The following is a 17911-nucleotide window of genomic DNA, read 5'->3' as shown; positions in this document are numbered from 1 at the left end:
CAGTTATATTAAAGGAGGCAGCAAAGGAAGTAAGCAAAGTCTAAGCCAAAATTATGAGACATCCTTGGACTCAGAAGAAGTTCCCACGGACTGGAGATGTGCAAATGTATCCCCAATTCACAAAGGGGGATCTAAAGAGTGACACGAGTAATTACAGACCAGTGAATTTAACTTCTGTTCCGTGAAAAATAATGGAGTCACTGGTTAAAGATGCATTGCAGGATCATCTAGACAAGACTGCAGTAATAATTCAGACACAGCGTGGATTTGTTAAGGGAAAGTCTTGTGTGACAAATTTGATTGGATACTACAATGTGGTTACAAAGGAACTGGATGCAAAAAATAATTTTGATATCATATACTTGGATTTCAGGAAAGCTTTTGACTCTATTGTGCATGAAAGACTGCTGTACAAATTGGAGCAGTATGGTGTGATTTTAGTGAGATTGGAATCGAGACCATGTATATTTGTGAAATGAATTAGGAAGCACTTGGGAGGTTCAGATCTTTTCGCAGATAAGCTTGCTCTATTAGTTTGACAATTCATGGTGTATTCAATAATAAGAAAAAGTGGGTGGGACATGCTGTATGAAGTAATGAAATTTTTGGATATGACGTACACATGGTAAGAATATACCCAAATCCTTGACATAACGTGGCCTAGACAATGCTCCCCGCATACACACTACTCGGACTCCCTCCAGTCACTATCTGGCAGAGTAGAGGTAGCAAGATTATACACCAGCTGATCCGGAAGTCTCCTAGAGAGTTACCAATAGGTTCAGTCTGGTGTACTAACTAGCGGCCGGCCTGCCAACACTGTTTTAGAGCTGTACCCTCGAAATGTAAGGAATATTGGTTCTCGCCACGATGTTCATCATAACCTCAAAAGTCATCAACCATACTGCATGATGGAAGAGAAAGGGAAGGGTTGACCGGAACTGAGCTCTAGACACTAAACATGGGTTCCACCACTTCAAGCCTCCAATAGTGGACATCTATACTTGGACATTAAGCTTGATATACCATCATCAATATAATTTATAAATACAGAAAAGAACAATGGACCCAACACTTAACCCTGAGGGACTCCACTAATAGCATTAGTCCACGATGAGCAGTGTCCCACAGGAACTAATAGTTCCTGTGGGACACTGCTATGGATAAAGGGATGGTTGAGCGGTGTCCCACAGGAACTAATAGTTCCTGTGGGACACCGCTCAACCATCCCTTTATCCATAGCAGCAGTTTGCCTCCAATGCCACGCTGCTCCAATTTGTGCAGCAGTCTTCCATGTGCAACAGTATCAAAAGCCTTTCTAAGATTCAAATATATAATATCAAAGTTATTCCCTGCATCATAGTATTCAATCAAATTGGTCAGGCAAGGCTTTCCATTAACAAAACCATGTTGTGACAGACCTATAACTGGAGTCTTGTTAATTTTCCTGGAACAGAAGTTAAACTCACAGGTCTATAATTACTTGTGTCAGCCTTTGATCCTCCTTTGTGAATTTGGGTCACATTTGCACATCTCCAATCTATGGGTACCTCCCCTGAGTCCAAAGAAGCTCTCATAATTATGGCTAAGGGTTTGCTTACTTCCTTTGCTGTCTCCTTTAATATAACTGGATAGATCCCATCCACCCCGGGTGCCTTTTTTTATGTTTTTCCTCAAGAATTTCTCCTCCACTTTCCTCTCAGTTATTACAAAATCATCTAGCTCACTGCCAGAATTTACTTCACCTCTGGCATTCCCCTTCCTGAATAACTCCTCCTGTGTAAATGTAGATGCAAAATACTTATTTAGTATGTTAGCCACCTAAGCAGAATCAACAGTTGAACCATCAATATCCAGTGGACCAATCTGATCCATCCCCCTCCTTCTAGAGTTTACATAGGTAAAGAATTCTTTTCTGTTTTCCTTTGTGACTTGGTTACAGACCAGCTTATATCTATCATAGGCTTGCATGTCACCCATTTATATGTATCCCATGCATTTTTCTTCTCTGCCATATGTCCTGTTAGTTCATCTGACATCCATTTATGCCTAAACCTTGAACAATATTTCTTAGTTGGTGTGTAAAGCCTAGTAGCTTGAAATATAAATTATTTTATTTCTTCCCATTTTGAATTTGCTGTTGGTAACATCATCAGTTGGTCCCACTGTATAGAATTTAAATACCGTCTCAGACCATCGTAGTCGCCTTTACGAAAGCAAAAACCCTTCCCTTTACCCCTGATGGTAGTTACCTGTTTGAGTAATTCCCACTTCAGCACACTGTGATCACTGCCACTTAGTGGTTCCTTTATCTGCAGATTCTTAATGCATGAAGAATCACTACTGATAATCAGATCAAGAGTATTACTCCCTCTAGTTGCCTCCCGAACGTGCTGATGTAGAAAACAATCATCCAATAAATCCACAAAAGCCTTGCTAGTGTGTTGAGTGACCAACCCACAAATTCCAGTCAATATCTGGGAAATTAAAATCACACATTATAAGACTCTGATTTACTGGACCACTCTATTTCCCTGTACAGTTCCTTATTATACTCATCAGAATCATTAGGCCTATAACATACTCCTACTCTCAATTTTGATCTCTCAATGCTTATGTCACACCAAACTGATTCGACACTGTCCAGCGATGTCGACTGGCTTCACTTCCTTGGATTTTATGTGTTTCTTAACTAATAGCATAACCCCCTCCTCCCTTCCTATCCTTTCTGTACACATTGTACTTCCCAAATTCCAGTTCTGCATTCCTTATATCTGTGTGACACCACGTCTCCGATATCCCAACAATATCTGCCTTTGATGTTTTGAGCAATACCTCAAATTCATTTATCAAACTCCTAGCATTGGTGTACACGCAAGTATACATGCACCTGTTCCTATTCTTAGCTACCCTAACACAACCTATGTGTTTACTTGTACCGTAATGGCTCTCAGCAGTCTCTGAAGTACCCTGCAACTTGTTTTCCAGGCTGCTGCTCATTCCAATAGAAGCAGTGCAAGAATCACTTTTACCTCTGCCAGTGCCTACTGTTAATCTATTAGTCCTTGTATCCCCCCCCCAGCTAGCAGTTTTCCGACCCACCTAACACTGCCTCGATAACATCAGCAAACATTCTCACACCCTTTCTATTTAAGTGTATCCCATCCCTGTAGAAGCAGTCTTTCCTGTTAACAAGTACAGATCAGGCTGAAAAAAATTCTACCCCTTGTGCCTTTCACAATCTTTCCAGGGCCGAATTGTTCGACAAGACTCTCATCATATACTCCCTCCTGTCGTGTCTGGGCAGAATTGCAGACACTTTCAAATTCAACCCTAATTCGCAGCTTTTTTTCAACAGTGACCTGTACTTGTCAAGTAATTCTGCCGGTCTCCTACTCTTAATATCATTAGAGCCAACGTGTACAACAATATCACCTTTTGTGCTCTCAAAAGATGATATCTGCTCTACGTCAACAACCTTTGCCCCTGACAGACATACTGGTCCTGTTCCACCTATACTTTTAACATACCATGTTTCCCTGACAATAGATTCACCAACAACTACTAGTTCCTGTGGGACCAGCGCATTCTGCCTTGGGGGTTGCCACTGTGTTGCGTGATGATCAAGTGCAAGCTCTTTGTGGACTAATGTTATTAGTGGAGTCCCCAGGGTTCAGTGTTGGGCCCACTGTTGTTGTTTTTTTTTTTTTTTTTATCAGTGATATTGATGAAGGTATATCAGGCTTAATGTCAAAGTTTGCAGATGATACAAATGTTGGCAGGGTTGTTAATGACAGTGTGCAACAGGATCTACAAAATTTGGGCAGATGGACTGAGAAGTGGCAACTGAAGTTTAACATTGACAAATACAAAGTACTGCCTATGGATAGAAGTAACCTCAGAGAAATGTACCAACTGTGTGGTACTACATTTAGGGTGGTAGAAAATGAAAATGACCTGGGAGTAATTGTGCAGTCAGATATGAAGTTTTCTGAGCAATGCAGACAGGCTGCCAGAGCAGTTCATGGGGTTTGTCAATGATACACAGGAATTTTGCTAGGAGGGAAAAGATGATTATCCCTTTGTATAAGGCAAGGCTTGGGCCACACCTTGAGTACTGCTTACAGGTCTGGAGGCCTCATTTTAGGAAGGATGTCGAGTTGCTTGATCATGTACAGAGAAGGGCAACAAGATTGGTCAGGGGAACGAAGGAGTCCTCGTACCAAGAAAGGCTCAAGTTCTGCAAATTGCAGTGCCTGGAGACTCAAAAGATCGCCTCGCAGGTGCCTGCGAGGCGATCTGATTGAGGTGTATATAGCCTTGAATGGGTTGAGCACACTGATTGGGATTCTTCCGGTTTTTCGCAGATTATGAACCTGAGGGGGCATAAATTCAAATTGAGGAAAGACAGTTGTAGAATAGATGTGAGGAACTTTGTCTTTAGTTAGCGGGTGTTTAATTGCCAGAACAAACTTTCATCTGTCATTGTGGAAGTTGATAGCTTAAATAAATTCAAGGATCAACTGGACAAACTTTTAGAGGGAATGGATGTATGAAATTGTATTTTTTTATTTATTTTTTTATTTTTTGGCTGATGCTACATAAGTAGGTGCCTCCGTAGCCAGGTGGGAAGGAGCAGCAGTGCGTAGCACACGCTTCTTGATTAGACCGGGGTTCAAGTCCGTCACCACCAAATACGGAGGATGCGGAAAGGTCAGGGAATGACCACCACACATCCCGGAGCAATATGGCCTTAGTTGCTAATGCTCCTAAAAACCAAACAAACAAACAAGCTACATAAGCTCATATGCTTGCTTTCTTGCATCACCTGCCTCCATTACTATTACTATATTACAGTCATTTTTACTATTGGAGTGGTAACCTTCAGGTTCCACAAAATATATCATTTACAGGTTGTTATAAAATGCCATTATTAGTAAATGGCATTTTATGAAATTAAATCAGCTCAATATTGTCAGGATAAAAGACACTAATATTCTTTTTTTGGGATGAATAATAGCATATTTAATTTCTTGAAAAATGAGACATATTATGATTGATCTTAAAATCACTGTATAAACATACATATGTATAACTTTCTAATATGTGTTTTTGTTTTCTTTGATTTCAGAAAAATTCTCCAAATGAAGACAAAATATAGTAGATAGTAAAGATTTTTTGATAAGTGATTTACCAACATCTAAGTCTGTTTTAAAATCTTATGTAGCATTTATTAAATAATTGTTTAATTTTAAGAAGAAACCATCATGATCAGGCAGTCATCACTACTGAAGTGGCCATTGAACAATAAAAATTCTTCAAAAGGAAGTAAGTAAATTTAGTACTAAAATATTTCTATTATATAAAATGTCAGAGTGGTAATTGTATCATGAAGAATTGTTCATTTATAGCATTCCTCAAAATGAAAGTAAATTAAGATTAACCTTACCTTTAAAATTTTGACATTGCTATATTTCTATGATATTTAACCTTTTCAGTTTTTCATGTGTGGGTGAGTTATCCACAATGGGACACATGATATGGCTAAGGGCCATATCATGTATCCCATTGTGGATATGTTTGTGTGATTTCGTTAAAGAGAGTGTGACGATCTTGTGTGCTAAGTTAGCATTTTATGTGCTTATATGAGGGCTCGAGATACCGTTTGGATGACCTCAAAATAATTAAGAAGAGGGCTCCTTCAAGCACCCAGCCACCTAGAAAAATACTGGAGACTACACTCAGGCAACACAAGGCATAAGAAGATCCTCCATGGCAGTGTGCACTGGTCCTACAAGAGGTAGCTGTTGCCAGTGATACGATTGTCAGGGAAATGAAAAATACACTTAGTAAAAATTAGATAGGTGAGTCAGAAAACTGCTAGCTTGAGGTGGGATGCACAGACTAATAAATAAATACATATGTAAAATGATATAAAACATACTAAGTTAATGGAAGACTTTTTTCAGGTACTCACTGTGCCACTTTTTTCAAGTTAAAATCTAGTTTATCAGTAGAAGTGGGCAGTTGTAACCTCTACATTAATCTTTTGTATTGTTATATAGTTTTTTTCAATTTCTTTTAGTATTGCCTTAAATATTTTATCAGGAGTGGAGTCGGGCTGGGAGGGACAAGCTGTTATTCACCATCCCATATCAATAAGATCTTAAGGCACTAACCACACTACAAACCCACAGTATGGTTAGTGTGTATATTGGAGAAAATAGGTATAGCTGTAGCATTACTTTTCTTTTTTCTTCCATGTTCTCTTCCTTTATCCTTGACTAATATTTTTTTTTAAATTTCGATTTGTTTCCCTCCTGCTCACTGCTTTTCTCCTTGTTGAACCTTGCCACAACAGAAATGCATCTGTTAGATCAACATCACAGGTATACCTCTGACATTTAATCAACTGTATATTATCCCTTTTATCTATTTTCTGCTTGTATATATTACCCCTTAAAGTTTTATTCATGTTTTAGCCATTGAGCTAAACATGAGTAAATAAACTTATTAAAAGACACTTATTTATTCATGTTTTAGCCCACTAAAACATGAATAAATAAGTTTATTTATTCAAGTTTTAGTGGGCTAAAACATGAATAAATAAACTTATTGAAACTTATTTATTTTAAACTTATTAAAATAAAATTTATTTTATTGAAACAAAATAAAAAAATTTATTTTGTTTCAATAATTCTTTTGTGATTTCTTATATATATAAATAAATATATATATATATATATATAAATTAGAATGATGATTAAAAGAAATAAAAATAATGCCAGCAGTATGGCAAGACAGAAGAGCGAAATTGGTCAAAATTAAACAATGCTTTACCTTTTTTTTTTTTTTTTTTATTATGAACGATTCAGTTTTCAAATATTTTAAACATTATTCAAATATATGTATATCACATGACAGTAGTGGGCAGATTTGCTAATGCTGTGCCCGTGCTGCCATCCATAGTTCATTATTCATCTATATAATCTGGTTAAGATTACTTTTTGTCAGTGGTGTGGCTTGGCACCACTGAGTGCTAAGTGTTTTTAATTTTTGCTGCATTAGGGCCACCGCTATTCAAGTCCTCTGCATTGGTGGTTTGATCTGGGGATCGGGTGGCAGACTGATCGACGCACCTTTGCAGCAACTTGTCTAGCGATCGAAATGCAGCGATTCCCTGGCCTTGTGGTCCTCTGTTGAGATGGGACGTAATGATCAGTCTATTTTTGTTTTATTTTATTGTAGTTGATTTACATCTCTGTTGGTGATATTTCACATAAATTTGGACTTGGTGACCATCAGAGGGGGCACCATTAAATTTCTATTTAACTGGCATTCAAAATTTAATTGATTATTTTATTATCTTTGTATTTAGATTTTCTAAATTATCTTGTAGAGTTTCTGCTGCAATAAATATTTTTACTCTTGTTACCCTTCTCTTCCCTTCCTGTTCGTTTTATTGTTACATTTAATTTTGCCTAATTTGGCTCTTCTATCTTGCCAGGCTGCTGGCATTATTTTTATTTGTTTTAATCATCATTCTAATTTATTTTTATATTTCAAACATTGAAATATATGTATAAGTATATATATGTATATAAGTATATATATGTATATAAGTATATATATATGTATATAAGTATATGTATATATGTATATAAGTATATATATATGTATATAAGTATATATATATGTATATAAGTATATATATATGTATATAAGTATATATATATGTATATAAGTATATATATATATATGTATATAAGTATATATATATATATGTATATAAGTATGTATATAAGTATATATATATATATATATAATATAAAATAAAAATATATAAAAATAAAATAAAAATATAGATGGAGAAGTTATTAAACACAAAATGCCGAGCCTAGTTGAAGAAAAAAGAGAAAAAGAATGTTAAGATCCTATAAAAAAAAAAAAAAAAAAAAAAATTAATTATTAAGTAGAATTAAATCCGAATTAATGCCGAATTAACAGGCCAATTATATGTACAAAAGCTGAAAGAAAAAGAGGGGAGGGTGATAGAGATAAAAATTATAAAATAAAAATTAAAAATTGGTACATAGATCAGGTATTTCATCAGGGGGCTACACCTGATCATGTACCAAACACTGTGTTTCTATGCAAACTCATGTTGATGGAGAAGCTGAAGAAATGAAAAGGAAATAAAAAGGAAATAAAATTTATTTTTTATAAAAATTTTTATAGCTCCAGAAACATGAGTGAGGTAGCCCCAACGCAGTGTATTTAGATTAATAAATTAAGTAACGTAGTGTATTTGGAAATAAATTGAATAACGCAACCGCAGTGTATTTAGATTAATAAATTAAGAAAATTGAGTAACGCAGTGTATTTGGAAATAAATTGAGTCGATAGTATGTAAGAACGCCAGTTTAAATCGAAAGTATGTAATAAATAAATAAATAACAAGGTAGCGGTATAGAAAAAGGAAGCAATGCAAGGTAGGGGAGGGAAAAGAAGTTAAAAATACAGAGGCGAAGATAGTGAGAACGAGGAAAGTGAGAATGTCCGAATCACCCTCGTATTACACTAATAGTTCAACGGACGGAAAAACGAAGAGTAGAAAGTAGAAAGATGTAAAGAGAAGGAAAAGAGTTTAAAGGATACTAGGCAAGCTGGGGGTGTAAGTACCCAACCTCATAGAGAGGGCCTTGGCTGTGAGAGTGTTAGTAGAAGTGGAAATTAATACCGCTAGCTTGTATTGTATATTTTACGAAATAAAATAAAATAAAAATATGAACAGGAGGAAAATTAAATACATACGATAACTGGCAGAAACAAGTTGAGTGAAATATAATTAAGAAATGACAATAAAATATGCAATCATGATTAAATAAAAGATTGGACATAAATAATTATTGATATTAAATTACGAAAATGAAAAGAAAACTTAGGAAGTGAAAGAACACGAACATCGTTCTAATAGAAGTTATAATAGAAGTCATTATGTGTGATCACTTTCCAAGTGGTGGAAATACCACCATTCAAATGTACAACTATACAACTATATAAGTATCGAATTAACCCTAATCAAGGTGGAACATGGTGAAACCGAATTTTTCTTTAATGTAATCAGAGAGAATTTTTATAATAAAATTTAAGAAATTAATAGGAATGTCATTATTGCGAAGTTTGGTATAAAGATCATTTAATGCACCAGCGAAAAGTGATTGATTGCTACTAATATTAGCTAAACGGATAATCTGTGTGCAGATAATATTTTTATGAACCTTAATCGAAATGTTCGAGTTCCAATTTGTTAAATAGATAATATTAAAATTAAATTCGCTTCTTTTGTCAAATAGTTCCAAATTATGACGAAGAGGAGGACTATTTAAAGTAATACTTAAATCCAAAAAATTTGCATGTTGGTTGCCAAAGTTTTCTTTATTGAGAGTGAGTTCAGTTGGATATATAGATTTAGCAATATTTTCAAAATGAATGTTGAGAATAAGAATGTCATCAACATAGCGGAATGCATAAAAATTAAGGTTCGGGTTGTTATCAATAAATAGATGTTCGTAATAATGGAGAAATAGATTAGATACTATGCTAGAAATTTGTGAACCCATGGGAACTCCTATGGATTGTTTATAAGCATATCTACCATCATAGATATAATTGTTTAGGATACAGAGGTTGATGTAGTTATTCCAAGTGACCTCATCTGTTGATATAACGTTTTTGTATTTGAGGAACAATTGATGAAGTACATTAACAATCAGGTGATGCGGTAAGGAGGTAAATAAGTTGGTGAAGTCATATGTTTCAATACTAAATATGCTGGAATATGCATTGGAATTAAAAATTTTAATGATACTGTGGTTGTTGTTAATGATCCAGGTGGTAGGGATATTAACAAGGATAGTAGTTAACAATTTGAAAAATTGTTTACCTGGATGATAACAGCCACTTTTTTTGGCACTAGTGATGAATCTGAAGCTAACTGGATGTTTATGGAATTTGGCTATCATATACAAGAAAGGCAAAGTAGAATTGCGAATTTTGGTATGCAATTTTTTATGCAAAGCTATAATTTTTTTGATGATGGTATTAATGCCGAGATTACAGCGTAAAAAGGTGGAACTACTTTCTACTTCCTTTTTGAGGGTGGTGTAATAAAATTGCTTGCAGAAGATAGCAAAGTTATTAGAAGCCTTATCTACCGGAGTGATGATAAATTTTTGTTGTAAATCTGAGATGGCTTTTTTCAGGTTAAAATATTTGGTATGCGAATTATTATAAAGGTAGTAAGTTTTAGAAATAATTTTTTTAATGTCTTGAAATGTGACATTTATCCAATTATAGAAAGCTTCGTGGGGTATTGTATATTTATATGCTAACTTGTTGCAAAAATTCAAGATATTCAGATAAATATCTTTATATATATTATTGAGGTTGGCCTTATGGACTGGTCTGAATTTAAAACCTTTTTCCATAGCGGACTTTAGTGGAATGTTGTTAATAATGTCCAGGTTACCAGTAATAATATGTTTATGATGTTGATCAACGTAAGGAGCATATATGGGATCATCACAGTGACATGGAAGATCTAAAGCTTGTAAGTTGCCTAAATTAGTAGCTAGAGTTTTATAATTACAGATTTTGAGTCCAATAGGAGATTCATAGTTGAAGCAGTGATGGATCTTGAACTTGAAATGATTATAAAATGGGAGAATATTATTACGATTATTAAGTAAATAATGCCAAGGAATTTTATCGAACCAACTATGAGTAAATTTAATAGTACAGTATTCATTATTGTATGTAGTAATGCGACCTAGTCTAAAGAGAGAGATGTCTAAAATAATATGCTTAAGTTGAATATTTTTACATTTAAAATTGCTAATAAATAAAGTTAAGGCTTTAAGTATAGAGTTTTTGATATTAAAGAGAAAAAGAGAAATGTTGTCATTTCTTAATTATATTTCACTCAACTTGTTTCTGCCAGTTATCGTATGTATTTAATTTTCCTCCTGTTCATATTTTTATTTTATTTTATTTCGTAAAATATACAATACAAGCTAGCGGTATTAATTTCCACTTCTACTAACACTCTCACAGCCAAGGCCCTCTCTATGAGGTTGGGTACTTACACCCCCAGCTTGCCTAGTATCCTTTAAACTCTTTTCCTTCTCTTTACATCTTTCTACTTTCTACTCTTCGTTTTTCCGTCCGTTGAACTATTAGTGTAATACGAGGGTGATTCGGACATTCTCACTTTCCTCGTTCTCACTATCTTCGCCTCTGTATTTTTAACTTCTTTTCCCTCCCCTACCTTGCATTGCTTCCTTTTTCTATACCGCTACCTTGTTATTTATTTATTTATTACATACTTTCGATTTAAACTGGCGTTCTTACATACTATCGACTCAATTTATTTCCAAATACACTGCGTTACTCAATTTTCTTAATTTATTAATCTAAATACACTGCGGTTGCGTTATTCAATTTATTTCCAAATACACTACGTTACTTAATTTATTAATCTAAATACACTGCGTTGGGGCTACCTCACTCATGTTTCTGGAGCTATAAAAAAAATTTTTATAAAAAATAAATTTTATTTCCTTTTTATTTCCTTTTCATTTCTTCAGCTTCTCCATCAACATGAGTTTGCATAGAAACACAGTGTTTGGTACATGATCAGGTGTAGCCCCCTGATGAAATACCTGATCTATGTACCAATTTTTAATTTTTATTTTATAATTTTTATCTCTATCACCCTCCCCTCTTTTTCTTTCAGCTTTTGTACATATAATTGGCCTGTTAATTCGGCATTAATTCGGATTTAATTCTACTTAATAATTAATTTTTTTTTTTTTTTTTTTTTTTTTTTTTATAGGATCTTAACATTCTTTTTCTCTTTTTTCTTCAACTAGGCTCGGCATTTTGTGTTTAATAACTTCTCCATCTATATTTTTATTTTATTTTTATATATTTTTATTTTATATTATTTATATACATGTATCCTGTTTTGCTGCTTTGCGCATTCAGGTACACGTACTGTTTTTCCTTATTTTTCCTGTTTTTCCACATCTTTGTTTTCATATTTCATATATATATATATATATATATATATATTAGCATTAGCATTAGTAGAGGCATTTGATGCAAGAAAGCAAGCTTATGCAGCATCAGCCAAAAAAAAATAAATAAATAAAAAATAACCACTTCCACTTCACCCCTCTGTTCGTTCGAAATACTTGTCCTGCTGAGCCTTAAACTTATTTAGGCTATCAACTTCCACGACAAGGGACGGAAGTCTGTTCCACCAACCAACCACCCGCTGGCTAAAGGCAAATTTCCTCACATCTATCCTACATCTGTCTTTCCTCAATTTGAATTTATGCCCTCTCAGGTGATTATTCTGAGCATGAGGAAGAATCCCATCAGCATTGAGCATGAGGAAGAATCCCATCAGCATTGAGCATGAGGAAGAATCCCATCAGCATTGAGCATGCTCAAACCATTCAAGGCTTTATACACCTCTATCAGATCACCTCGCTGCTGCCTAGCCTCCAGACACTGTAATTTGCAAAACTTAAGCCTTTCTTCCTAAGAGCACCCCTTTGTTCCATTCACCAATCTTGTTGCCCTTCTCTGTACTCGTTCCAGCATCTCTACATCCTTCTTGAAATGAGGCCTCCAGACCTGTATACAGTACTCTAGGTGTGGCCTGACCCTTGCCTTATACAAGGGAATAATCACCTCCTTATACCTGCTAGAAAAATTCCTATATATCATCGACAATACACCATGAGGTACTCTTGCAACCCGTCTGCACTGCTCAGAAAACTTCATATCTGCCTGCACAACCACCCCCAGGTCCCTTTCATTCTCTACCACTGTCAGTGTAGTACCACAGAGTTGATATGTTGCTATGGGGTTGCTGTTTCCCATATGTAGTACTTTACATTTGTCAATGTTAAACTTCATTTGCCACCTCTCAGCCCATCTGCTCAACCTTTCCAGATCCTGTTGCAGTAGCATAGTGTCAGTAGTGTCCTTGACAACCCTGCCAACCTTTGTATCGTCTGCAAACTTGGACATTAAGCTTGATATACCATCATCAATATCATTTATAAATACAGAAAACAATAATGGACCCAATACTGAACCCTGAGGGACTCCACTAATAACATTAGTCCACGATGAGCAGTGTCCATTGATTACCACTCACTGTCTTCTCCCCCTCAACCACCCCTTTATCCATAGCAGCAATTTGCCTCCAATGCCACACTGCCCCAATTTGTGCAGCAGTCTTTCATGTGCAACAGTATCAAAAGCCTTTCTAAGATCCAAGTATATAATATCAAAGTTATTCCCTGCATCCAGTTCTTTTGTGACTGCATCATAGTATCCAATCAAATTGGTCAGGCAAGACTTCCCCTTAACAAAACCATGCTGTGTCCGAGCTATAACTGAAGTCTTGTCTAGATGATCCTGCAATGCTTCTTTAACCAGTGCCTCCATTAATTTTCGTGGAACAGAAGTTAAACTAACAGGTCTATAATTACTTGTGTCGCCCTTTGATCCTCCTTTGTGAATTGGGGTCACATTTGCACATCTCCAGTCCATGGGTACTTCCCCTGAGTCCAAGGAAGCTCTCATAATTATGGCTAAGGAATTGCTTACTTCCTTTGCTGCCTCCTTTAATATAACTGGATAGATCCCATCCACCCCAGGTGCTTTTCTTGTATTTATCTTCAACAATCTCTCCTCCACTTTACTCTCAGTTATTACAAGATTCTCTAGCTTACTGCCAGAGTTGAATACACCTCTGGCATTCCCCTCGCTGAATAACTCCTCATGTGTGAATGTCGATGCAAAATATTCATTTAGTTTGTTAGCTACCTGAGCAGGATCATCAACAGTTGACCCATCAATATCAAGTGGACCAATCTGATTCATCCCCTTCCTTCTAGAGTTTACATAAGTAAAGAACTCTTTGCTGTTTTCCTTTGCATCCCTTGCCAAGGATTTCTCGTAATCTGCCTTCGCCTGCCTAACCTCCTTTGTAACTTGATTACAGATCAACTTGTATCTATCATAGGCTTCTGTGTCATATGTTAATTTGTATGTATCCCATGCATTTTTCTTCTCTGCATATGTCTCATTAGTTCATCTGACATCCACTTAGGCCTAAACCTTGAACAATATTTCTTAGTTGGTATGTAAAGCCTAGTAGCTTCCAAGATAAGTTCATTGAATGCTTCCCATTTTGAATTTGCTTTTGGTAACATCATCAGTTGGTCCCACTGTATAGAATTTAAATACTGTCTCAGTCCATCGTAGTCGCCTTTACGAAAGCAATAACCCTTCCCTTTACCCCTAATGGTAGTTACCTCTTTGAGTAAATCCCACTTCAGCACACTGTGATAACTGCCACCTAGTGGTTCCTTTACCTGCAGATTCTTAATGCATGAAGAATCACTACTGATAATCAAATCAAGAGTATTACTCCCTCTAGTTGCCTCCCGAACATGCTGATGTAGAAAACAATCATCCAATAAATCCACAAAAGCCTTGCTAGTGTGTGAGTGACCAGCCCCCAAATTCCAGTCAATATCTGGGAAATTAAAATCTCCCATTATAAGACTCCCTGATTTACTGGCCCACTCTATTTCCCTGTACAATTTCTTATTATACTCATCAGAGTCATTAGGCCTATAGCACACTCCTACTCTCAATTTTGATCTCCCAATGCTTATATCACACCAAACTGACTCAACACTGCACTGTACAGCGATGTCGACTGGCTTCACTTCCTTGGTTTTTATGTGTTTCTTAACTAATAGCATAACCCCTCCCCCCTTCCTATCCTGTCTGTCCCTTCTGTAAACATTGTACTCCCCAAATTCCAGTTCTGCATTCCTTATATCTGTGTGACACCACGTCTCTGAAATCCCCACAATATCTGCCTTTGATGTTTTGATCAATACCTCAAATTCATCAAATTTATTTACTAAACTCCTAGCATTGGTGTACACGCAAGTATACATGCACCTGTTCTTTTTCTTAGCTACCCTAACACAACCCGTGTGTTTACTTGTACCCTAATGATTCCCAGCAGTCTCTGAAATATCCTGCATCTTATTTTCCAGGCTGCGGCTCATTCCAATAGAAGCAGTGCAAGAATCACTTTCACCTCTGCCAGTGGCTACTGTTAATCTATTAGTCCTTGTATCCCCCCAATCTAGCAGTTTTCCGATCCACCTAACACTGCCTCGATAACATCAACAAACATTCTTGCGCCCTTTCTATTTAAGTGTATCCTATCACTGTAGAAGCAGTCCCTCCTGTTAACAAGTACAGACCAGGCTGAAAAAAATTCTACCCCTTGACCCTTGCACAATCTTTCCAGGGCCGAATTGATTGACATGGCTCTCATCATATACCCCCTCCTATCGTGTCTGGACAGAATTGCAGACACTTTCAAATTCAACCCTAATACACGGTTTTTTTCAACAGTGACCTGTACTTGTTAAGTAATTCCGCCAGTCTCCTACTCTTAATATCATTAGTACCAACGTGTACAACTATATCACCTTTTGTGCCCTTAAAAGATGATATCCGCTCTACAACGTCACCAACCTTTGCCCCTGGCAGACATACCCTGGTCCTCTTCCACCTATCCTTTTTACAAAGCATGTTTCCTGTTTCCCTGACAATGGTCACCAACAACTACTAGTTCCTTTGGGACCAGCGCATTCTGCCTTGGGGGCTGCCACTGTGTTTTGCGTCATGACCAAGTGCAAGCTCTGGCATTGGTGTGGGCAGCTGAGAGCTTGATGGGCCCCTCACTTTTAATCCTTCGATTGCATCCACCCTCTCCTTCAAGCTCTCATATAGGCCCATAACAACGCTGAGTTGTCGCCTGATTTCCTTACACTCCTTGCATCGCGCACACACAAAGACATCCCCCATGGCAGTATCATGTCCCGTACCCGACTGCTCCACAAACTTCAAGCAAGTAGTGCATTTTAATAGGCTGTGATTCAGAGGGCAACTGCCCCCCTCAGTTCTCCCCTGAGCCACAGCACTCCCATTAGTTTCAGCTTTTTGCTTTGCTGCTCTGGTCTGAGTCATGATTTCGATTTAATTTCAATTTAATTTCAATAAAATTTCAATTTCATTACAAAATTAAAACCCTAAACTTATATCCCAACACAGTTATAACGCTATATTTATGTTTCAGTATCGAGTGTTATCTACGAAATCCCTTTATATAACTTCCATATCTAGTTAAGTATTAATTATTTATTTTTTACTAATTATTTATGTTACGTAATCCAAGTCGTTATATGTATAGTTCAAAGTACAATTTAATTGACAATGAAGTTCAACAAGATTAATTATCTGATTAATTGACAATATTATGTACTATACTATATTAAGCTTATGCTATCTATTATCGCGTAAGAATGGCGGCAATTTACGAAAGGTAAACACGTGGATTTGATACCCTTTCCGATACTAAGTAATACCTACAAAATCTCTATCTAAAGTTACTTTAAACTAAGTATCGTAAATAGGAATATAAAGCTACTCTAGAAAATAAGTTAATATGCCAATTTAAGCTAATAAAACAGAAAATAAATAAGAAAAAACTTCTCTCTTCCAGGAGCAGCAAAAATGTACGTCCAAAAATGTATATATATATATATATGTATAAGTATATATAGTCATTGCGGTACAAGTAAACACATGGGTTGTGTTAGGGTAGCTAAGCATAGAAACAGGTGCATGTATACCTGCGTGTACACCAATGCTAGGAGTTTGGTAAATAAATTTGATGAATTTGAGGTATTGCTCAAAACATCAAAGGCAGATATTGTTGAGATATCAGAGACGTGGTGTCACACAGATATAAGTAATGCGGAACTGGAATTTGGGGAATACAATGTGTATAGAAAGGATAGACAGGACAGGAGGGGAGGAGGGGTTATGCTATTAATTAAGAAACACATAAAGTCCAAGGAAGTGAAGCCAGTCGACATCGATGGACAGGGCAGTGTCGAGTCAGTTTGGTGTGACATAAGCATAGGGAAATCAAAATTGAGAGTAGGAGTGTGCTATAGGCCTAATGACTCTGATGAGTATAATAAGATATTGTACAGGGAAATAGAGTGGGCCAGTAAATCAGAGAGTCTTATAATGGGGGACTTTAATTTCCCAGATATTGACTGGAATTTGTGGGTTGGTCACTCGCACACTAGCAAGGCTTTTGTGGATTTATTGGATGATTGTTTTCTACATCAGCATGTTCGTGAGGCAACAAGAGGGAGCAATACTCTTGATCTGATTATCAGTAGTGATTCTTCATGCATTAAGAACCTGCAGATAAATGAACCACTAGGTGGCAGTGATCACAGTGTGTTGAAGTGGGATTTACTCAAGGAGGTAACTACCATCAGAGGTAAAGGGAAGGGTTTTTGTTTTCGTAAAGGCAACTAGGATGGTCTGAGACAGTATTTAAATTCTATACAGTGGGACCAACTGATGATGTTACCAACAGCAAACTCAAAATGGGAAGCATTCAAGGAACTAATCTTGGAGGCTACCAGGCTTTACATACCAACTAAGAAATATTGTTCAAGGTTTAGGCCTAAATGGTTGTCAGATGAACTAATGAGACATGTGGCAGAGAAGAAAAATGCATGGGATACATACAAATTAATGGGTGACATGGAAGCCTATGATAGATATAAGTTGGTCTGTAACCAAGTCACAAAGGAGATTAGGCAGGCAAAGGCAGACTATGAAAAATCCTTGGCAAAGGATGCAAAGAAAAACAGAAAAGAGTTCTTTACATACTTGAACTCGAAAAGGAAAGGGATGAATCAGATTGGTCCAC

General features: G+C 36.3%; 1 protein-coding gene across 4 annotated transcripts in view; it reads left to right on the top strand.

The window, feature by feature from the left end:
* Positions 1 to 17911, top strand: part of LOC150080468 (PTB domain-containing engulfment adapter protein 1-like) — a 247292-nt gene that overhangs the window by 99748 nt on the left and 129633 nt on the right. For all 4 annotated transcript variants that reach the window (XM_090382028.1, XM_090382025.1, XM_090382027.1 and 1 more), the window contains one exon: positions 5132 to 5328. In XM_090382028.1, coding sequence (XP_090238154.1) covers positions 5268 to 5328 — 61 coding nt within the window. In that variant the 5' untranslated portion in view covers positions 5132 to 5267. The remainder of the gene's footprint in view (positions 1 to 5131; positions 5329 to 17911) is intronic.

The sequence above is a fragment of the Mastigoproctus giganteus genome, chromosome 9 (assembly GCF_048544385.1).
Source record: "Mastigoproctus giganteus isolate SK-2022 chromosome 9, ASM4854438v1, whole genome shotgun sequence".
Taxonomy (NCBI): Eukaryota; Metazoa; Arthropoda; class Arachnida; order Uropygi; family Thelyphonidae; genus Mastigoproctus; species Mastigoproctus giganteus.
The sequence above is the reverse complement of the archived record's forward strand: the minus strand, read 5'-3'. Positions and strand labels throughout refer to the sequence as shown.